We start from the raw sequence: 23,406 nt of genomic DNA, 5'->3' as shown, positions 1-23,406 counted from the left end.
ACTCTGACAGCTAAAATCAACTGCATCAGTATTTCTCTTCTGTCCCTTGCAGCGAGGCCCCAGCTTCTCCCAGCACTCAGGAGGCCATCCAGGGCATGCTGTGCATGGCCAACCTGCAGTCCTCATCGTCCTCACCGGCTACCTCTAGCCTGCAGGCCTGGTGGACCGGGGGGCAGGACCGAAGCAGTGGGAGCTCCAGCAGTGGGCTGGGTACAGTGTCTAACAGTCCTGCTTCCCAGCGCACCCCAGGGAAGCGGCCCATCAAGCGACCAGCATACTGGAGAACCGAGAGCGAGGAGGAGGAAGAGAATGCCAGTCTGGATGAACAGGACAGTTTGGGAGCATGCTTCAAGGACGCAGAGTATAGTAAGGACAGCTAAGCACATGGGTTCAGGGCAGAAGGGGTCTCCTCAGTGCCAGTCTCCATCCTAGTCCCAGTAGAGAACAACTTGTAGTGAGAAAAGTCTGGCCTTAAGCCTGATATTTGGTTTCTCTAAGCCATATTTTCCTAATTTGTAAAATGGGAATATCTCACAGGTTAATGTTAAGAATTCCCGATTATGCTTATACAGATCATCTGGCACAGTTTCTTGCTCAGGGAAAGCCTTCAAACAATGGTGGTTATAATTTGCTATCCTCTATTTTTAGTAATGTCCAACCTTTACTGATGATGACTCTTTTTTTTTTTTTTTTTCTCTTGCCTGTTAAACTGCCATCATCTGTGTCATTTGCGTTCTGTGTTGGCCAGTTTGTCCCTTGCAAAGGTGTATAATGACCTTTCAGTGGGCTTTTTATACTTAAGAGATGACTCCTTTTTTTAAGCCAAGATTTTATTGAGTACTATAATGTATAAGGCACTCTTCTGTATAATACAGGTGACTGTATAATGTATTTTTGTTTTGTTTTTGAGACAGAATCTCCCTCATTCGCCCAGGCTGGAGTTCAGTGGTGCCACCTCAGTTCACTGCCACCTCCGCCTCCTAGGTTCAAGCAATTCTTGTGCCTCAGCCTCCCGAGTAGCTGGGATTACAGGCGTGTACCATCACGCCTGGGTAATTTTTGTATTTTTACTAGAGACAAGGTTTTGCCATGTTGGCCAGGCTGGGCCCGAAGTCCTGGCCTCAAGTGATCTGCCCACCTGCCTTGGCCTCTCAAAGTGCTAGGAGCCACTATGCCCAGCCATTGTTTTACTGTTTCAAAAGTTGTACAAATATGGTTAATGCTTATTGACCAAAATTAGATTAAGAGCAAAAATTCTTTTTGACTAACACTCTTAACCTCTGAGCCCACAGATAACCTTTGTCATTGTTTTTACATATACCTTTTATTTTGTTGTGTTTATATTCGTATGTAGACATACGTAGATAGAAGTATAGTTTTATTTAGTGTGTGTGATTCTGAAACTTGCTTAGTTTTCTTTCAATGTTAGTACAGAGATCTACTTTATCAATACATAGAGATCTATCTGCTGCATAGTGTTCTGTAATATAGAAACATATCATGTTTAGTCATTCCCTACTGATTGACATTTAAGTTGTTTCTGAGTTTATACTTTTACTAACAACACTTCAATGAAAATTCTTACAGTAACCTTTTGTGCCTGTGTGCCAGTTAATCTTTTTTCTAGGGAGGAGATAGACCTGTTGAGTTGAAGGATATGTGCAAGACAAATGTTCATAAATAGTGCCAAATTTCCCTCCAAAAAGGCCAGTATATAATCAGTGTATGAGAAGTATCTGTTTGCCCATAGCCTTACCAGCAGTGAATACTACCAGCCTTTTTAATTTTTGTGAATTCTGTGGCAAAAGATGGTGTCTGTTTGTTTTATATGTTTATTGACTCTTCTTTATTCCTTTTCTGTGAATTTTTCTACCCATTTTTCTATTGGGATGTTTTGTTTTTCTTATTAATTTGTAAGAGTTATTTATTCTAGATTTGTTGGAGTATTTTTTGTATATTCTGGAATGTTAAAAAATATTTCCTTTTAGGCTTGTGTTTTAATCGTATTGTGTCTTTCTAGCATGTAGATGATTTTTATTTTTACATTGTCATCTTTATGAAATTTTTTCTGAGACAGAGTCTCACTGTGTCACCCAGGCTGGAGTGCAGTGGCACAATCATGGCTTACTGCAGCCTTGACCTCTGCAATCCTCCCACCTCAGCCTCCCTGGTAGCTGGGACTATAGGTGCATGCCACCACGCCCAGCTTATTTTTTGTACCAATGGGGTTTCGCCATGTTGCCCAGGTGATCCTCCTGCCTTGGTCTCCAAAAGTGTTGGGATTACAGGCGTGAGCCACTGCATCCTGCCGCCTTTATCAGTTTTTTTTTTTTTTTTTTTTGTGCGGGAAATTTCGTTCTTGTTACCCAGGCTGGAGTACAATGGTGCGATCTCGGCTCTCCGCAACCTCCACCTCCTGGGCTCAAGCAATTCTCCTGCCTCAGCCTCCCTAGTAGCTGGGACTACAGGCGTGTGCCACCATGCCCAGCTAATTTTTGTATTTTTAGTAGAGACGGGGTTTCACCTTGTTGACCAGGATGGTCCCGATCTCTTGACCTCGTGATCCACCCGCCTCGGCCTCCCAAAGTGCTGGGATTACAGGCATGAGCCACCGCGCCCGGCCTCTTTATCAGTTTTTAATAATTTTTTTTTTTTGTATTTTGTGTTTTGATAAATTTTATCAAAATTTCTTATATTTTCCCCTAAAGGAGTTACAATTTTAGCTCTTTATCTGGAATTAAGTTTTTGTGAATTGTGGGAGGTTAGAATCTAACTTTATTTTTTTTCACATTGGTAGTCATTTCCCCCAACACCATTTAGTGATTAGTTCATCGTTATTCCCCTGACTTGAAGTTCTTCCTTTGTCATAAACTAAATTCCTATATATAATGGGGACTTGTTTTTCACATAGTCCCAGTTCTGTGCCTTAATAGCTATATGACCTTGGTAATGCTAGTTAACCTCTCTGTGCCTCTCTGTGATCATCATACCTACTTCATAGGTTGTTATGAGAGTTAAATAAATGTACAGAAAGCACTTCAAACATTGCCCAGTGCATAAGTACTGTGTATTAGATATTATTAGTATTATTCTGTTCCATAAAATCAACTTGTCAAAAAATTTTTTATTTCACCAAATAGATGCTAAAAAAGAAAATGAAAATCAACTTGTCTATTCCTGTGACAATACCATGTAGGTTAGTTACCAAAGACTTTGTTTCTGGTAGAGTAAATCCCCTCTACAGACCTTGCTGTAAACCTGAGGAGACCATAGTTGCTCAGCAAGGCTCTCTTTGTTTTAGGGACATGGCAAGTTCCCCTGACCACCCACTCTACTGTGAGCAGTCAAATCACATTGACCTGTACCTCAGACATCTGGACTTGATTTAACCAGTCCTCTTAGAACAGCTCACTCAGCCTCTCCTCCCTCCTTCCTCTCCCTGCTTTGCCCAGCAACCATGGAAAGGCAGCTTACCACGGAGAGACCTCCCTATTTGTTCTTATTTTTCCAGAATTTCGAGGCTGTTGTTGAGCTTTTTCTATTCCAGATGAATTTTAGAATCAGCTTGTCAAAGGATTGCGTGGTATTTGTGGATTAATTTATGGAGACTGGTATCTTTCATCAGAGGCCTTCCTGAATATAACCTCATGTCCTGAAAATTTGTACACTAAAAATAAGGCATACAAAAAGAGATTAGGGCCACAGCCCCTCAAAGTCTGTGTGACTTTGAAGCCAAAACACTGACTCAAATAATAGCAGCCCTAGTAATAATTCTTGTCCAGTTAGAGCCCAATGGCATTTGTACCCAGCATTACAGTCAGTGGCTTCTGTATGGCCTTAAGCTGTGGACTCAGGATTCCTCTTTCCAAATCTGGATTGTGGAGGGCGTGTGGTTAAAATAGATAACCACCTTAATCAAATTAAAATCTGATCCAGGGCCTAGTCTTTATCAGTCTTTTTTGGCAAAACAAATATAGAGGGAAATGTCTTTGTAACTTCTTCATCTGCTCTGTCAGGTAGCCTTCTACCCTATCAGAATTAAATTTTGTAGAAAACAGAGTCACCATTTACTTTTTTCTCTGAGAGGCAAACAGTTGTGTGATTTTTAGTTTTTGTCTGTATGTCTTATGTTGCTGAGGTTTTCTCTGTAGTTGTGAAAAAGTCTACCACTAATTGGTTGTAAACAACATGCCATGGAAACTTGTTTTTGAACTGGTACAACTTCTGAACAACATTGACATCATTCTGTTGTTGTTTTTTTTGAGACAGAGTCTTGCTCTGTCACCTAGGCTGGCACAATCTTGGCTCACTGTAACCTCTGCCTCCTGGGTTCAGGCTATTCTTCTGCCTCAGCCTCCTGAGTAGCTGGGACTACAGGCACGTGCCACCACGCCTGGCTCATTTTTTTGTGTTTTTAGTAGTAGAGACAAGGTTTCACCATCTTGGCCAGGCTGGTCTCGAACTCCTGACCTCGTGATCTGCCCGCCTTGGCCTCACAAAGTGGTGGGATTATAGACGTGAGCCACCGCGCTTGACCTTTATGGTTTTTTGTTTGTTTGTTTTGTTTTTTTTTTTTTTTGAGACTGAGTCTTGCTTTGTCACCCAGGCTGGAGTGAAGTGGTGTGATCTGGGCTCACTGCAACCTCTACCTCCCTGGGTCAAGCAGTTCACCTGCCTTGGCCTCCCAAGTAGCTGGGATTACAGGCACACACCACCATGCTCAGTTAACTTTTTGTATTTTTAGTAGAGATGGGGTTTCACCACGTTGGCCAGACTGGTCTCAAACTCCTGACCTCAGATGATCCACCTGTCCACCCGTCCAAAGTATTGCGATTACAGGCATGAGCCACCACGCCTGGCCAGACGTCTTTCTCTTATTTACCTTTTGGGTATGAGCAGCAGCCATCTTATGTTTCTGTCATCAAACATGGTCTATCTCTATTTATTCAGATCTTCTTGTATATCTCCTCTTTGGTTTATTTATTTTTCAGTTTATTCTTAGGAATTTCATTTTGGTTCATAAAAGTGGCATCTTTTTATGTATTACATTTTCTAATTGGCTATTGCTAATATGGAGGAAAATAGTTGATTCTTTCCCATATCACTCCTGTGTCAGACTGCCTTATTATACTGTTATTAGTTCTATTTGTTTTCAGTTCATTGTCTTGACTTCTTGAGATGGACGATCTGTGTGTCCTGTATTAGTTTGATACGGCTGCCATAACAAAATACTACAGACTGGGTGGCTTAAACAACAGAAAGTTATTTCCTTACACTTCTCTCAGCTGAAGGTTCCAGATCAAGGTGCTGGCAGAGTTGGTTTTTCCTGAGGTCTCTCTGGTTAGCTTGCAGATGGCCTTCCTCTTGCTGCCTCTTCACGTGGTCATACCTCTGTGCATACATGCCTATGACGTCTCTCTGTGTGTCCTAGTCGCGACTTCTTAAAAGATGACCAGTTGGATTGTTTTAGGGTCTACCCTAATGGTCTCATTTTAACTTAATTACCTATTTAAAGGCCCTATCTCTTTTGAAAAGTATCTGTTGGTATCCTTTGCCACTTTTTGATGGGGCTGTTTTTTTCTTATAAATTTTAAGTTCTCCATAGATTCTGGATATTAGCCCTTTTTGTCAGATGGGTAGGCTGCAAATTTTTTCTATTGGTTGCTGGTTTACTCTACTGATAGTTTATTTTGCTGTGCAGAAGCTCTTAAGTTTAATTAGATCACATTTGTCTATTTTAGCTTCTGTTGCCATTGCTTTTGGTGCTTTAGTCGTGAAGTCCTTGCCCATGCCTATTTCCTGAATGGTGTTGCCTAGGATTTCTTCTAGAGTTTTTATGGTGTTAGGCATCATGTTTAAATGTTTAATTCATCTAGAGTTAATTTTTATATAAGGTGTAAGGAAGGGATCCAGTTTCAGCTTTCTGCATATGACTAGCCAGTTTTCCCAACACCATTTATTAAATAGGGACTCCTTTCCCCATTGCTTGTTTTTGTCAGGTCTGTCAGAGATCAGATGGTTGTAGTTATGTGGCGTTCTTTCTGAAACCTCTATTCTGTTCCATTGGTCTATATCTCTGTTTTGATACCAGTACCATGCAGTTCTGACTACAGTAGCCTCATAATGTAGTTTGAAGTCATGCAGTGTGATGCCTCCACCTTTGTTTTTTTTTTTTTTGCTTAGGATTGTCTTGGCTATGTGGGCTCTTTTTTGGTTCCATAAGAAGTTTAAGGTGGTTTTTTCCAATTCTGTGAAGAAAGTCATTGGTAGCTTGATAGGGATAGCACTGAATCGATAAATTACTTTGGGCAGTGTGGCATTTTGTCATTTTTGTTTTTTTGAGACATTGTCTTGCTCTTGTCCTCCAGGCTGGAGTGCAATGGCACGATCTTGGCTCATTGCAACCTTCGCCTCCCAAGTTCAAGCAATTCTCCTGCCTCAGTCTCCCTAGTAGCTGGGCTTACAGGCACTTGCCACCATGCCTGGCTAATTTTTGTATTTTCAGTAAAGATGGGGTTTCACCATGTTGGCCAGGCTGGTCTCAAACTCCTGACCTCAGGTGATCTGCTTGCCTCGGCCTCCCAAAGTGCTGGGATTACAGGCGTGAGCCACTGCACCTGGCCTGTTTTTGTTTTTGTTTTTTTTGAGACGGAGTTTCGCTCTTGTTACCCAGGCTGGAGTGCAATGGCGCGATCTCGGCTCACTGCAACCTCCGTGTCCTGGGTTCAGGCAATTCTCCTGCCTCAGCCTCCTGAGTAGCTGGGATTACAGGCACGCGCCACCATGCCCAGCTGATTTTTTGTATTTTTAGTAGAGACGGGGTTTCACCACGTTGACCAGGATGTTCTCGATCTCTTGACCTCGTGGTCCACCCGCCTCGGCCTCCCAAAGTGCTGGGATTACAGGCGTGAGCCACCGCGCCCGGCTGTTTTTGTTTTTTACTTAATAAATGTGCATGCCAGTGGCTGATTTTTTTTATTTTTTTTTTGGAGATGGGGATCTCACTATGTTGCATAGCCTTGTGTCAAACTCTGGCCTCAAGCGATCATCATTCCTGGGCCCCCCAAAGTGCAGGGATTACAGGTGTGAGCCACTGTGCCTGGCCTTATTGTGTCAATTTAATTGATCTTTTCAATATTTTTGGTTTTACTTTCTATGTCGTATCTTTGACGGTTATATTCTGCTATTTCCACCCTGATCGCTGTAGGTTTATTTTATTCTTTTTCCAATTTCAGAGATTTTCATTTAGATTATTTATTTGAGAACTTTCTCATTTCTTTTTTTGGTATTTTTACTTCTATTTTTGTTGTTGCTGTTGTTTTTGTTTGTTTGTTTGAGACAGAGTCTCGCTCTGTCACCCAGGCTGGAGTACGGTGGCGCAGTCTCAGCTCACTGCAACCTCCGCCTCCCAGGTTCAAGCAGTTCTCCTGCCTCAGCTTCCCAAATAGCTGGTATTACAGACACATGCCACCACGCCCAGCTAATTTTTGCATTTGTAGTAGAGACGGGGTTTCACCAGGTTGGTCTCGAACTCCTGACCTCAGGTGATCCGCCCACCTTGTCCTCCTAAAGTGCTGGGATTACAGGTGTGAGTCACAGTGCCCAGACTTTTTTTTTGTTCTGGTATTTCAAAAAATTGCTATATTAATAGTATATTGTATATGTTTTGGGGGTACATGTGATATTTTGATATATGTATACAATGCGTAATGATGAAGTTAGGCTTAGTGATACAGCTATCGTCAAACCTTTATTTTTGTGTCAGGAACATTATGATTCTCTTCTAGTTGTTTTGAAATATACAATAAATTATTAACTGTAAATTCCTGACTGTACTGTTGAATGCTAGAATTGATTCCTTCTATCCAATTGTATTTTTTTAATCCATTCATCAACTACTTTTCATCCCCCGCTTCCTTTTCCAGCCTCTGGTAATGACCACCACCCTTTACTTCTGTGAGATCCACTTCTTTAGCTCTTGCCCATTCAGCATGATATTGGCTGTGGGTTTTTCATATATGGCTGTTATTATTTTGCAGTATGTTCCTTTAATACCTAGATAATTGAGAGTTTTTAACACGAAGCGATGTTGAATTTTATCAAAGACCTTTCCTGCATCTATTGAGATAATAATGTTTTGTCTTAAATTCTGTTTATGTGATGAATTACATTTATTAATTTGCATATGTTGAACCAACTTTACATCCCAGGGATGAAGCCAACCTGATTGTGATAGATAAGGTTTTAGGTGTGCTTCTGGATTCAGTTTGCTGATATTTTATTGAGGATTTTTGCATCATTGTTCATCAGGGATGTTGGCTTGAAGTTTTCTTTTTTTGTTGTATATCTACCAGGTTTGGGTATCAGGATGATGCTGGCCTCATAAAATGAGTTAGGGAGGAGTCCCTTATTTTCAATTTTTGGGAATAGTTTCAGTAGAAATGGTACCAGCTCTTCTTTGTACCTCTGGTGGAATTCAGCTATAAATCTGTCTGGTCTTGGGCTTTTTTGATTGGTAGGCTATTTATTACTGCCTCAATTTCAGAACTCATTATTGGTCTCTTCAGGGATTCAATTTCTTCCTAGTTCAGTCTTGGGAGGGTGTATGTATCCAGGAATTCATCCATTTTTTTCTAGATTTTCTAGTTTATGTGCATAGAGGTGTTTATAGTATTCCCTGATGGTTGTTTGTATTTCTGTGGGGTCAGTGGTGATATCTCCCTTATCATTTCTGATTGTCTGTTTGATTCTTCTCTCTTTTGTTCATTAGTCTAGCTAGTGGTCTATTTTATTAATTTTTTTTTTGAAGGGTTTTTCTTGTCTCTGTCTCCTTCAGTTCAGCCTTGATCTTGGTTATTTCTTGTCTTCTGCTAGGTTTGGGATTTGTTTGCTCTTGGTTCTCTAGTTCTTTTAGTTGTGAAGTTAGGTTGTTAAATTTGCGGTCTTTCTGGCTTTTTTATGTGGGCATTTAGTGCTATAAATTTCCTTCTTAACACTGGTTTAGCTGCATCCCAGAGATTCTCATGTGTTGTCTCTTTGTTCTCACTAGTTTCAAAGAACTTCTTGATTTCTGCCTTAATTTCATTATTTACCGAGGAGTCATTCAGGAGCAGGTTGTTCAGTTTCCACGTGGTTGCGTGATTTTGAGTGAATTTCTTAGTTTTGAGTTTTAATTTGATTGTGCTGTGGTCTGAGAGACTGTTATGATTTCAGTTGTTTTGCATTTGGTGAGGAGTATTTTACTTCTTGTTATGTGATCAAGATTAAAGTGCCATGTGGCGATGAGAAGAATGTACATTTTGTTGTTTTTGGGTGGAGACTTCTGTAGATATCTATTAGGTCCACTTGATCCAGACCTGAGTTCAGGACCTGAACATCTTTGTTAATTTTCTATCTTGATGATCTGTCTAATATTGTCAGTGGGGTATTAAAGTCTGCCACTATTATTGTGTGGGAGTTTACGTCTCTTTGTGGGTCTGTAAGAACTTGCTTTATGAATCTGGGTGCTCCTGTATTGGGTACATATATATTTAGGATAGTTAGGTCTTCTTGTTGTTTGAACTCTTTACCATTATATAATGCCTTCCTTGTCTTTTTTGATCATTGTTGAGTTAAAGTCTGTTTTGTCAGAAACTAAGATTGTGACCCCTGGTTTTTTGTTTTTCATTTGCTTGGTAAAATTTCCTCCATCCCTTCATTTTGCACTTGTGTGTGTCTACACTTAAGATAGGTCTTCTGAAGACAGCATACTGATGGGTCTTGACTCTATCCAGCTTGCCATCCCGTGTCTTTTAATTGGGGCATTTAGCCCATTTATATTTAAGGTTAATATTGTTATGTGTGACTTTATTCCTGTCATCATGATGGCTGATTATTTTGCAGACTTGTTCATATGGATGGTTGCTTCATAGTGTCACGGTCTGTGTGCTTTAGTGTGTTTTTATAGTGGCTTTAGTGTGTTTTTATAGTGGCTGGTAACAGTTTTTCCTTCTCATATTTAGTGCTTCCTTTAGGAGCTCCTGTTGGTCATTTCTGTGTCTTTTTTTGAGAAATGTCCATTCTGGTATTTTGCTCATTTAAAAAATTGGATTATTTGTTTTTTTGCTATTGAGTTCCTTATATATTTTAGTTATGAACCCCTTATCAGATGGATAGTTTGCAGATATTTTCTCCCATTCTGTAGGTTGTCTCTTCACTTTGTTGTTTCCTTTGCTGTACAGAAGCTTTTTAGCTTAATGTAATCCTATTTGTCTATTTTTGCGTTTGTTGCCTGTGCTTTTGAGTTCTTACTCCAAAACAATCTGCCCAGACCAATGTCCTATAGCATTTCACTAATATTTTCTGGTAGTAGTTTCATAGTTTCAGGTCTTACATTTAAGTCTTTAATCCATTTTGAATTGATATTTTTGTATATGGTGAGAGAATTTTGTTAGTTTAGTTTCCTCCCCGCCTTTTTTTAAATTTAGGTTCTGGGGTATATGTGCAGATCATGCAGCATTGTTGCATAGGTACCCACATGGCAATGTGCTTTGCTGCCTCCATCCCCCTGTCACCTACATCTGGCACTTCTCCCCATGTCATCTAGTTTCATTCTTCTGCATATGAATATTCAGTTTTCCCAACACCATTTATTAAAGAGACTGCTCTTTTCCCAGTGAATGTTCTTGGTGCCTTTGTGGAAAGCAAGTTGACTATAAGTCGGTGGATTTATTTCTGGATTCTCTATGCTGTTCATTGGCCCATGTATCTGTTTTTGTGCCAGAACTATGCTGTTTTGGCTACTGTAGCCTTGTAATATAATTTGAAATCAGTTAGTATGATGCCTCCAGCTTTGTTCTTACTGCTCAGGATTGCTTTAGTTATTTGGCATCTTTTGTGGTTTCATATGAATTTTAGGATTGCTTTTTCTATTTCTGTGAAGAATGTCATTGGTATTTATTAGGGATTGCATGGAATCTGCAGATTGCTCTTGGGTAGTATAGAGATTTTAGCAATATTAGTTTTTCCAATCCATGTGCATATGGTATCTTTCCATTTTTTGTATGTCCCCTTCAATTTCTTTCATCAGTGTTTCATAGTTTTCCTTGTAGAGATCTTGTACTTACTTGGTTTAATTTATTACCAGATATTTTAAATTTTTTGTAGATATTGTAAAGGGGATATCTTTTTAAATTTCTTTTTCAGATTGTTCACTGTTAGCATATGTAAATGCTACTGATTTTTGTATGTTGATTTTGTATCCTGCAACTTCACTGAATTTTTTTTTTGAGGCAGCATCTCCTTCTGTCGCCCAGGCTGCGGTGCAGTGGCGCAATCTCAGCTCAGTGCAACTTTCGTTACCCCCGACTCAAGTGATCCTTTCACCTCAGACACCCAACTAGCTGGGACTACAGGCGCCTACCACCACACCCAGCTAATTTTTGTATTTTTAGTGGAGACGAGGTTTTATGATTTTGCCTAGGTTGGTCTCGAACTCCTGAGCTCAAGCTGTCTGCCTGTCTTGGCCTCCCAAAGTGCTGTGATTTCAGGCATGAGCCACTGCACCCAGCAAACTTTACTAAATTTATTTACCAGTTCTTTTATTTTTTTGAGACGGAGTCTTGCTCTGTTACCCAGGCTGGAGTGCAGTGGCGCGATCTTGGCTCACTTCAACCTCTGCCTCCTGGGTTCAAGCGATTTTCCTGCCTCAGCCCCCCGAGTAGCTGGGATTACAGGTGCCCACCACCACGCCTAGCTAATTTTTTTTGTATTTTTAGTAGAGATGGGGTTTCACCATGTTGGCCAGGCTGGTCTCGAACTCCTGACCTCAAGTGATCCTCCCACCTCTGCCTCCCAAAGTGCTGGGATTACAGGCGTGAGCTACTGCACACAGCCATTTATCAGTTCTAAGAGCTTTTTGTTGGACTCAGTAGTCTTCCTAAATATAAGATCATGTTGTTTGCAGCGAGGGTAATTTGACTTCTTCATTTCCAATTTCGATGCCCTTTATTTCTTTCTCTTGTCTAATTGCTCTGGCTAAGACTTCCAACACTATGTTCAGTAAAAGTGATGAAAGCGAACATCCTTGCCTTGTTACAGATCTTAGTGGAAAGGCTTGTAACCCAGGCTGGAGTGCAGTGGTGCAATCTTGGTTCACTGCAACCTCCACCTCCTGGATTCAAGCGAGTCTCCTGCCTCAGCCTCCAAGTAGCCAGGACTACAGGCGCCTGCCACCATGCCCAGCTAATTTTTTATGTTTTTAGTAGAGCCAGGGTTTTGCCATACTGGCCAGACTGGTATCAAACTCCTGATCTCAGGTGATACGCCCACCTTGGCCTCCCAAAGTCCTGGGATTACAGGCGTGAGCCACTGCACCTGGCCGAGGTATGTTCTTTTATACCCAGTTTTTAGGTGTTTTTAGTCATGAAGGATGACTAAAAGTGCTTTTTCAATATCTATTGAAATGATCATATGATGTTTGTCCTTGGTTCTATTGATATGATATATCACATTTATTGATCAGTGTAATTGTGGCATTCTTGCATCTCTGGGATGAATCCCACTTAATCATGGTGAATGATCTTTTTAATGTGTTGTTGAATTGTTTGCTAGTATTTTGTTGAGGATTTTTGCATCTATGTTCATCAGGGATATTGGCCTGTAGTTTTTTGTTTTGTTTTATTTTATTTTATTTTTTGTCCTTTCGCTAAGAACTCATGGCCTGTAGTTTTAATAGTTGTGTTTTTGTCTGGTTTTGGTATCAGGATAATGCTGGCCTCATAGCATGAGTTTTGTGGAAGTATTCCCTCTTCTTCAGTTTTTTTGAGTTAAGGTAGAATTGTTGTTTTAACGTTTGGTAGAATTCAGCAGTGAATCCATCAGGTTCTGGGCATTTATTTGATGGAAGACTTTTTACTACTGCTGCAATCTCATTGCTTCTTGTCTGTTCAGGTTTTCTGTTTATTCACAGTTCAAGCATGATAGGTTACATTTGTCCAGGAATTTATCCATTTCTTCCTGGTTTCCAATTTGTTGGTGTATAGTTGTTCATAGTAGTCTCTAATGATCCTTTGTGTTTCTGTGATATCAGTTGTAATGATTCCTTTATCATGAGATATTCCTAATTTCTAATGTAAACATTTAGCACTTTAAATTTCTCTCTAAGCAGAGCTATAGTTGCATCCCCCCAGTTTTATGTTGCAATTTCATTTTTATTTAATGGAAATATTTTCTGTTTTCCTGTGGGATCTCCTCTTTGACTCATGGTTTATTTAAAAGTACGTTTAATTTTCATGTGTTAGAGATATTCCATTTATCTTTCTGTTGCTGCTTTTTGTTCTATTATGTTGAGACATCATTCTTCTGGTTTCCTTTTGTTCTTTGTCAGTGGTTTCCTTTTACTCTTTCAGCATAGTTGATTTTAAAGTTTTTGTATGGTAAACACAAAGTCAGAGCTTCCTTAGGGACAGTTTTTACCAGTTTCTCTTTTTTTTTTTTTCTTCCTGTAAATGGGCCATACTTTCCTTTTCTTTGCTGCTTCATGATTTTTTGTTGGAAACAGGACATTTTGAATATTATAATGTGGTTTACTCTGGAAGTCAAATTTTCCTTCCTCAGTTTGCTTTTCTTGTTTGTTATGAACTATAATCATCTATTTAGTGACTTTCCCTGGCTACTTTTTACAAAGATGGTATTCCTTGTTTGCAGTTACTGAGTCTCCATTCCTTTGCCTCATTTGTAAGCTGAGATTTTCTGATAGAGATTTTCTGACAACTTTGTTTGGCGGGCAGGAGTACAGTGGCATGACCTTGGCTCACTGCAGCCTCCACCTCCTGGGTTCAAGCAATCCTCGTACCTTGGCCTCCCTAGTAGCTAGGATTACAGGCATGTTTTACCATGCCCGGCTAATTTTTGTATTTTTGGTAGAGACAGGGTTTCACCATGTTGGCAAGGTTGGTTTGAAACTCTTACCTCAAGTGAACCACCCGGATCTGGAGTTTCTTAAAGACTTGATTTTAGCAGCCTTTTTCTTTGTTAATCATCCCCTTTCTTGCTATAAGATATTTATTGGATTCTAGAGTTCCTTAAAAGTTGTTCTGACATGTTTTGCTAGGTTGACGGTTGTTTCAGTGGAGGGACAGATCCTTGGAACTCCCTATTACTCCATTATCAGTGGTGTTACTCCTCCCTCCCCTCACCCTCTTCATGTATATGTGTGTGTGAGTGTGTGTGCGTGTGCGCACATTTTATTGTAAAAAAACACATACCATTAAATTTATCTTTTTTCCCTTATTTACCTTTAAGCTCTGTTAGACTTGATAAATTTACTGTCTTAATCATTTTAAAGTGTACGGTTCAGTACTGTTAAGTACATTCACGCTGTGTGACAGATCTCTATACTTTTTCATCTTGCAACACATAAACTGTATACCTCTAAACACTAATTCTTCTCCTTAGCCATTGGTGATCACTTTCTACTTTTTTTTTTTCCCTTTTTTCTTTTCTTTTTTTTTTTTTTTTTTTTTTTTGAGACGGAGTTTCGCTCTTGTTACCCAGGCTGGAGTGCAATGGCGCGATCTCGACTCACCGCAACCTCCGCCTCCTGGGTTCAGGCAATTCTCCTGCCTCAGCCTCCTGAGTAGCTGGGATTACAGGCACACGCCACCACGCCCAGCTAATTTTTTGTATTTTTAGTAGAGACGGAATTTCATCATGTTGGCAAGGCTGGTCTCAAACTCCTGACCTCAGGTGATCCACCTGCCTCAGCCCCCAAAGTGCAGGGATTACAAGGCGTGAGCCACCGCACCTGGCCTCTACTTTCTATTTCTATGATTTTGACTCCTTTAGATACTTTATAAGAGTGGAATTGTATAGTATTCTGGCCTTTTGTTCTTAGCATAATACCCTCTGTGTTCATCCATATTGTAGTATGTGATAGTGATAGGATTTCCTTTTATTAAGGCTACACACACCATGTTTTTTTTTTTTTTTTTTTTTTTCTTTTTTAAATTATACTTTAAGTTCTGGAAAACATGTGCAGAAAGTGCAGGTTTGTTACATAGGTATACATGTGCCATGGTGGTTTGCTGCACCCATCAACCTTGTCATCTACATTAGGCATTTCTCCTAATGCTATCCCTCTTCTGTTCTCCCACCCACAACAGAACCCAATGTGTGATGTTCCCCTCCCTGTGTCCATATGTTCTCATTGTTCAACTCTCACTTATGAGTGAGAACATGTGGTCTTTGGTTTTCTGTTCGTGTGTTAGTTTGCTGAGAATAATGGTTTCCAGCTTCATCCATGTCCCTGCAAAGGACATGAACTCATCCTTTTTATGGCTGCATAGTATTCCATGGTGTTGTATATGTGCCACATTTTCTTTATCCAGTCTATCATTGATGGGCATTTGGGTTGGTTCCAAGTCTTTGCTATTGTGAACAGTGCTGCAGTAAACATACGTGTGCATGTGTCTTTATAATAGAACAATTTATAATTCTTTGGGTATGTACCCTGTGATGGGATTGCTGGGTCAGATGGTATTTCTGGTTATAGATCCTTGAGGAGTCACCACACTGTCTTCCACAATGGATGAATTAATTTATACTTCACCAGCAGTGTAAAGGTGTTCCTATTTCTCCACATTTTCTCCAGCATCTGTTGTTTCCTGACTTTTTAATGATCGCCATTCTAACTGGCGTGAGGTGGTATCTCATTGTGGTTTTGATATGCATTTCTCTAATGACCAGTGATGATGAGCTTTTTTTCGTATGTTTGTTGAACATATGGAAAATGTCTTCTTTTAAGAAGTGTCTGTTCATATCCTTTGCCCACTTTTTGATGGGGTTGTTTATTTCTTGTAAATTTGTTAAGTTCCTTGTAGATTCTGGATATTAGCCCTTGTCAGATGGATAGATTGCAAAAATTTTCTCCCATTCTGTAGATTGCCTGTTCACTCTGATAGCGCTTTTGCTGTGCAGAAGCTCTTTAGTTTAATTAGATCCCATTTGTCAATTTTGGCTTTTGTTGCCATTTGTTTTGGACACACTGTATTTTCTTTATCCATTCTGTTGGTGGACATTTGGGTTGCTTCCACATCTTGGCTGTTGTGAATAATGTTGCATTGAAGGGAGGTGTGGATATCTCTCTGAGACCTTGCTTTGAATTCTTTTGGATAATACCTAGAAGTGGGATCTCTGGATCATATGGTAATTGTATTTTTAATTTTTTTTTTTTTTTTTTTTTTTTGAGATGGAGCCGTTGCCCAAGCTGGAGTGCAGTGGTGCAATCTTGACTTACCTCAACCTCCAACTCCCGGGCTCAAGCAGTTCTCCCGCCTCAGCCTCCCAAGTAGCTGGGATTACAGGCGTGCGCTACCACACCCGGCTAATTTTTATATTTTTAATAGAGATGGGGTTTTTATCATGTTGGCCAGGCTGGTCTTAAACTCCTCACCTTAAATGATCTACCCACCTCAGCCTTCCAGAGTGCTGGGATTACAGGCGTGAGCCATCGTGGCTGACCCTAGTTTTAATTTTTTGAGAGACCTTCATACCTTTTTTCATAATTGCTGCACTATTGTATATAACCACCAGCACTATACATGTTTCCAACTTCTTCATATCTTTACTCACCAACACTTGTTATATTTTCTGTTCTTTTTTTTTGGTTTTTGAGACAAGATCTCACTCTGTTGCCTAGCCTGGATTCGGTAGCATGAATATGGCTTACTGTAGCCTTGACTTCCTGGGCTTAAGCAATATTCCTGCTTCATCCTTGAGTAGCTGGGACCACAGCCATGCAACACCATAGCTTGGTTAATGTTTAAAAATTGTATAGTGATGGAGTCTCAGGATGGTCTTGAACTTCTGGGCTCAGGTGATCCTCCCACCTCAGCCTCTTAATAAAGTACTAGGATTACAAGTGTGAGCCACCATGCCCAGCTTTCTATTCTTTTGATAATGGCCACACTGACAGGTGTGAAGTGGTATCTCATTGTGATTTTGATTTGCATTTCCCTAATGATTAGTAGTAATGTTGAACATCTCTTCATATACTCATTGGCCAATTGTACATCTTCTTTAGAAAAATGTCCTTCAAGTTCTCTGCCCACTTTTTATTTGTTTTTGTTTGTTTGTTTGTTTTTAAAAAGTTGTAGGTTTTTATATATTCTGGTTATTAACCCCTTATCTATACAGATGGTCCCAAACTTACGATAGTTCAACTTATAATTTTTTTTGACTTTATGGTATGAAAGTGATAACTCATTTAGTACCTACCTCAACTTACAGTGGGGCTACCCATCATGACTTGATAATACCCTAAGTTGAAAACGTGCTTTTGTAGTCTGTCATGGGAGGTTTTTTTTTTAATTTTTAATTTTTATTATTATTTTTTTATTGTACTTTTAGGTTCTGGGGTACATGTGCAGATCATGCAGGATTGTTGCATAGGTACATATGTGGCAAGGTGGTTTGCCGCCTCCATCCACCCATCACCTATATCTGGCATTTCTTCCCCATATTATCCCTCCCCACCCTCTGCTGTCCCTTGCCTAGCCTTCCCCCCAACAGATCCCAGTGTGTGATGCTCCACTCCCTGTCATGAGAGTTTTTTTAAAAAAATAAATCACAATTTTAAAAAATGTCCTTTCAACTTATGATGTTTTTAACTTACAATAGTTTTATTGGGACATAACCCCATTGTAAGCCAGTGAGCATATGTATACTCTTTGCAATTATTTTCTCCTATTTTGTATGTTGCCTTTTCACTCTGTCGGTTGCTTCCTTTGTACACAAAGATTTTAAATTTGATGTAGTCCCGTTTGTCTTTTTTATTTTGTTGCCTGTGCTTTTGGTGTCATACCCATGAAATCATTGCCAAGTCCAGTCTTCTGAAGCTTTTCCCTGTCTTCTAGGACTCATAGTTTTAGGTCTTACATTTAGGTTTTTAATCCATTTTGAGTTAATTTTTGTTTATTGCATAAACAAAACATTCTTTTGCATGTGATCATCCAACTTTCCCAATACTATTTGCTGAAGTGACTTTCCTTTCCCCATTTTGTAGTCTTGGCACCCTTGTCAAAAGTCATTTGGCCATATAATGGTTATTAACCAAGGATTTATTTCTGGGATCTCTATTCTGTTCCATTGTTCTATATATCTGTCTTCAGCCACTGTCATACCATGTTCGTTACCTTGCTGTGTCGTATGTTATAAAATATTTTTGATTTTATGATGTCAAAATATTTCAATTCAGCATTTGCTTTAACATGAAAATGTTCTTAAACTTTTTTATTAGTGTCTAAGTTATCTATATCTTATCCCCTCTTGAATAAGACATGGACCTTAGAATGGAATTCCTTTTGTAGTTGCCTTGCACATATTTTGTAATCCTCACAACTTTGCAAATAGGTAGTTGTATTTCAATTTTATGGGTGAAGATGCTAAGACTTAGAGGTTCTCCTTGGCCACTCGTGGATCAGTCAAGGATTTCTAAGTAATTATCTGACCCTGAGGTTCAAGGTCTTTGTTCCATGCCACACATATTCCCTGGGGTAGAAAAACCTTTCAACCCAATGATGTATCATTGACAGTTACTGGGGCTAGTAGGGAGAGGACTTTCCTCAGTCAACTTTTTTACTAGTAGTCGTTTCTTTCTAGGGACAGTCAGTGGCCCCTCTTTCTTAAAAGAAAATTCTTTAAGAAGTCAAGAGGCAGGAATTTTACCTCTTTGTTCAACAAGGAATGCCAGGAAAATAGACTCATTAGAAAAGTGAGGCTTTTCCTGAAAGAAGTAGGAGGCTGGATTCCTCTGATGAAGTAGAATTCTAGAGAAACTAGAAGCCAGTCACTAGGAGGAGTGGGATTAGGGTCATTAGGAGAAAGTTTTCACTCTCTCACTTTGCTTCACTTATAGGTTTAGCAGCAACAGCAGTGTTATGTCATCAGCAGGACCTTTCTAGACCATCTTCCCATTAAATCACATGTGTTTCGCATGTGGATTGAGAGGAGAGTGTGATAAAATTATTTATTTGTATATGTTTGTGTTATGTGGAATACTTGTATATGTGTGTTTTCCCATTCAGACCATGCAGTTCTAATAATCTTGTTCCCAGTTCAGCCAGGTGATCTTTTTATTCTCTTTGTGTATATTAAGCATGTACCATTTATTTCTTCATTTACTTAGTAAACAGTTACTGAGCACTTACGCTTCATTGTGTTAGTAGGCTCCCTTAATTTGAAATAAATGATACATATTCCTGCCTTCACGGTAAATTGGAATCAACAGATTTACTAATCAGCTCTTAAATACTATATAACATCTTCAATAGAGGGATGCACAGAATACTATGGACCACTGAGAAGGAAGCATCTGAATCAGATTAGGATAGGAAGGGGAGAGTTCTTATGGAAAGTAAATCTAAAGCCAAATTTTGAAGAGTGAGTAAGTAAAGTAACTCATGAAGTTACTCACTAAATGGACGTTGGGTGAATGAATCAGAATTAGGTGAATCTAGGAGGACATTTGCTGCAAGTATGCAAAGTAGAAGGGCATGAAATGTATGTGGTACATTCAGGGACTCTTGGAGTTGAGTATGGATTAAGTAAAAGGTACATTTGTAGGAGAGGGGTAGGAGCTGCTGGAGTAGGTATCATTCTGTCTTCACCCTTTGGATGAGATATCATTTTACCCTGTTTTTCTCTCTCTCTGCAGTCTATCCTTCACTGGAGTCTGATGATGATGACCCTGCTTTGAAATCTCGACCCAAGAAAAAGAAGAATTCGGATGATGCTCCATGGAGCCCTAAAGGTAATCTAGTGTTCTGTCTCTTAAACTCTCTAGGGGTGGTCAGGGACAATAGAGTTGAGGTAGGGGGGATATTTAATATCAGAAGACCTGATTCAGTCAATCAGTTGTTATTCAGCAAACATTTGTTGAGTGTCTGCTGTATGCCAGGCACTATGTTAGGTGCTGGAGCTAAAATAATTAATAACACAGAGTTTCTGTAATTAGTCCAGTAAAATTAGAGGTAATAGAGCATGTTGCTTTTGATATTACATGGTTTGAGATGAAAGGAAGACATTGAACAGATTTTAGCACGCAGTCTGAGGCTTCTGAGAACATTCTGATACCATCATCCTAGTGCTCTGGTAGTTTTGTTGTCAAGGAAGGAAATTCTGCTGACTGTTGAGCTCTGTAAGGCCCAAGATTAACAACAAGAAAAACTTAAAAAAAAAAAAACAAAAAACAAAAAAACAACAACAACAACAAAGGCCCAAGATTATCACCCATACCGAGAGCCATCTCCAGGAAAAGAAGAATGGCCATTGAGTTGAACATGGAGTTTAGAGGGTAATGAAAGAATTTTCTTCATCTCCTTGGCTGGACGGTATTCACACTGAGGGTGCATCAGTTAGTTTTTTGCTGCTTAACAGTCTACCCAAAGCTTAGTGGCTTAAAATTACAGTTAATAGTTTCTCATGATTCTGTAGGTTGGCTGAGCTTTTCTTCTAGTCTAGGCCAGCTTGCTTGGGACTGAATGGTCTCAAAAGCTCTCCTTCGGGTGTCTCAGACCTACTTAGATGGCTAAGGCTTCTCTCTCCATGGTCTTTTACCTACCAAGCTTTTCCACAAGATGGCAGAAAGGTTTCTAGCAGCAAGAGAGGACAAGCCCCAATGTGCAAGTACTTTTCAGGCCTTTGCTTATGTCATGTTTGCTGTTGTCCCATTGGCTAAAGCAAGTTACATGGCTAACCCTCGATCCCATGGTTGGAGAAATAGAGTGCACCTTTTGAGAGGAGAGCTACAAAGTCACATCACAAAGGCTCGTGCATATAAGGATACATGAGCACACTGAGGGCCATTACTGCAACAGAGGTCATTAAGATTTCAGTACCTTTGGTTCCCCAGCAGATAAAGGGCTTGTTCTTCTCACTCTCCTTTATTTAGACTTTCTGGTGTTTGCTTGAGGTCAAGGGACTGTGGTAGGGGTAGCAGGTCATTCCTCAGAAGAGTTCTCTTAGTGGGTTAATGAATAAATGTTTCCTTTTTAAAAAAAAAGTTGGGTCTGGGTGCAGTAGCTCACACCTACAATCCCAGCACTTTGGGAGGTCGAGGTGGGCAGATCACCTAGGTCAGGAGTTCAAGACCAGCCTGACCAACATGGTGAAACTTCATCTCTACTAAAAATATAAAATTAGCCGGGCATAGTGGCGGGCGCCTATAATCCCAGCTACTCGGGACGCTGAGGCAGGAGAATTGCTAGAACTCGGGAGGCAGAGGTTGCAGTGAGCCAAGATCATGCCATTGCACTCCAGCCTGGGCAACAAAAGCAAAACTCCATCTGGGGGGAAAAAATTTGGCTGGGTGCAGTGGCTCATGCCTTTAATCCCAACACTTTGAGAGGCTGAGGCGGGTGGATAACTTGAGGTCAGGAATTTGAGACCATCTTGCCAACAAGGTAAAACCCCGTCTCTACTAAAAATATAAAAATCAGCTGGGTGTGGTGACATGTGCCTTTAGTCTCAGTTACTCGAAAGGTTGAGGCACTAGAATTGCTTGAACCTGGGGAGGCGGAGGTTGTAGTGAGCCGAGATCGTGCCACTGCACTCCAGCCTGGCCAACAGAGCGAGATTCCATCTCAAAAAAAAAAAAAAAAACAACAAAAAAAAACAGACCTATTTTTAAATTTTATTTTCTTCTATCATTTCCAGCTTTATTTTCTTCTGTTAAAGTAAATTTTTCTGGTTAGCACAATAGAAATTTTAGAAAATACTGAAAAGGAATTGTAAAGAAGGAACCACCCATGAATCTGCTACCCAGAAACAACCACTATTAACATTTTGACATGTTTCCTTATAGTCTTATTCCTATACATTTTTAAATGTTTATGCTTTAAATCACACTGTGTATACAATTATGCACCCTGCTTCAAAAATTTACTTGGTCTTTTAATCAAAGTAGTGTATATCACATATCAAAAAGTATAGATAAATTTAGGAGGAAAAGCAATGTTCTTCTGCTCCTACTTTCCTCACCTTCAATCCCATTCCTAAGAGACAGCCTCATAGTTTTCATTTCCTGGAAGATATCTCCAAAACTCAAGATAAGAGAGATATGCCACCCTTTTTTATCAAGTCTGTTTCTCCTTTAGTCAGCTTCTGTCATTCTCTCTCTCTCTTTCTCTCTGTGTTGTTTTTGTTGTTGTTTTGAGACAGAATCTTGTTCCATCACCAGGCACCAGGCTAGAGTACAGTGGCTCACTGCAACCTCTGCTTCCCGGGTTCAAGCATATCTCCTGCCTCAGCCTCCTGAATAGCTGGGACCCTAGGTGCACATTACCGCATCTAGCTACTTTTTTTTTTGTATTTTTAGTAGAGACAGGGTTTTGTCATGTTGACCAGGCTGGTCTCGAACCTTCTGACCTTAAGCGATTCAGCCGCTTCGGCCTCCCGAAGTGCTAGGATTACAGGCTGTCGATCTCCCTTGATTACCTACTTTGTAAGATACGGATATTAGTGACCCTACTCTTCCCTTTTGTAACCTTCTGTTTGTTTATGCTATCAAGGTTATTAAATACTCTACATTGTTAATACTCTACATTGACTGATAAGCATGCTCCTACGCCATTGTTTATAAATAATATTTTTAATGGCTACGAGATTTCAGTTCCATATACCTAATATATAGTTTCTAATATTTAGGCTATTGTCAAGTTTTTACAATAAGTAAATTTGGAGTGAACATCTTTATATGTAAATGTCTATATCTCTGATTATTTGCTTAGGATGGTTCGCCATGAAACCTTACATGGCCCAAAGTATGTGAGGTTATGCAATGAAAAATTTCCTTCCCACCCCTGTTTCATAGCCTTTCAGTTCCCCACCTGGAGTCAACTAGTGTTATCAATTTTTTAATTTATCCTCTCAGACAGTTTATGCATATATAAGCAAATACATTTATATGTTTTCTCCCCCTCCCTTTTTTTTTTTTAGCTCAATTGGAAACATACTTTATGCACTGTTACGTGCTTTGCTTTTCTCTTAAGAATACATCTTAGAGGCTGGGTGCAGTGGTTCATACCTGTAATCCCAACACTTTGGGAGGCCCAGGCCAGCGGATTACGAGGTCAGGAGTTTGAGACGAGCCTGACCCAACATGGTGAAACCCCATCTCTACTAAAAATAAAAAAATTAGCCGGGCATGCTGGTGTACACCTGTAATCCCAGCTACTCAGGAGGCTGAGGCAGGAGAATCGCTTGATCCCGGCAAGCGGAGGTTGCAGTGAGCTGAGATCATGCCACTGCACTCCAGCCTTGGAGACAGAGCCAGACTCCACCTAGAGAAAAAAAAAATAAAAGAGGCCGGGCACGGTGGCTTATGCTTGTAATCCCAGCAGTTTGGGAAGCTGAGACAGGTGGATCACC

The 23,406-nt window shown here is 40.0% G+C and overlaps 1 protein-coding gene across 3 annotated transcripts in view; it reads left to right on the top strand.

Annotated features, from left to right (window-relative positions):
* The window catches only part of PHF8 (PHD finger protein 8), a 108,277-nt gene that overhangs the window by 66,123 nt on the left and 18,748 nt on the right, over nt 1-23,406 (top strand). For all 3 annotated transcript variants that reach the window (XM_032267028.1, XM_032267027.1, XM_032267029.1), the window contains 2 exons: nt 53-366; nt 19,694-19,789. In XM_032267028.1, the coding sequence (XP_032122919.1) occupies nt 53-366; nt 19,694-19,789 (410 nt within the window). The remainder of the gene's footprint in view (nt 1-52; nt 367-19,693; nt 19,790-23,406) is intronic.

This window comes from Sapajus apella, unplaced genomic scaffold (genome assembly GCF_009761245.1).
Source record: "Sapajus apella isolate SASKATOON/1434 unplaced genomic scaffold, GSC_monkey_1.0 scaffold164, whole genome shotgun sequence".
Classification (NCBI taxonomy): Eukaryota; Metazoa; Chordata; class Mammalia; order Primates; family Cebidae; genus Sapajus; species Sapajus apella.
Note: the sequence above shows the minus strand (reverse complement) of the source record. Positions and strands in the feature narration are given on the sequence as shown.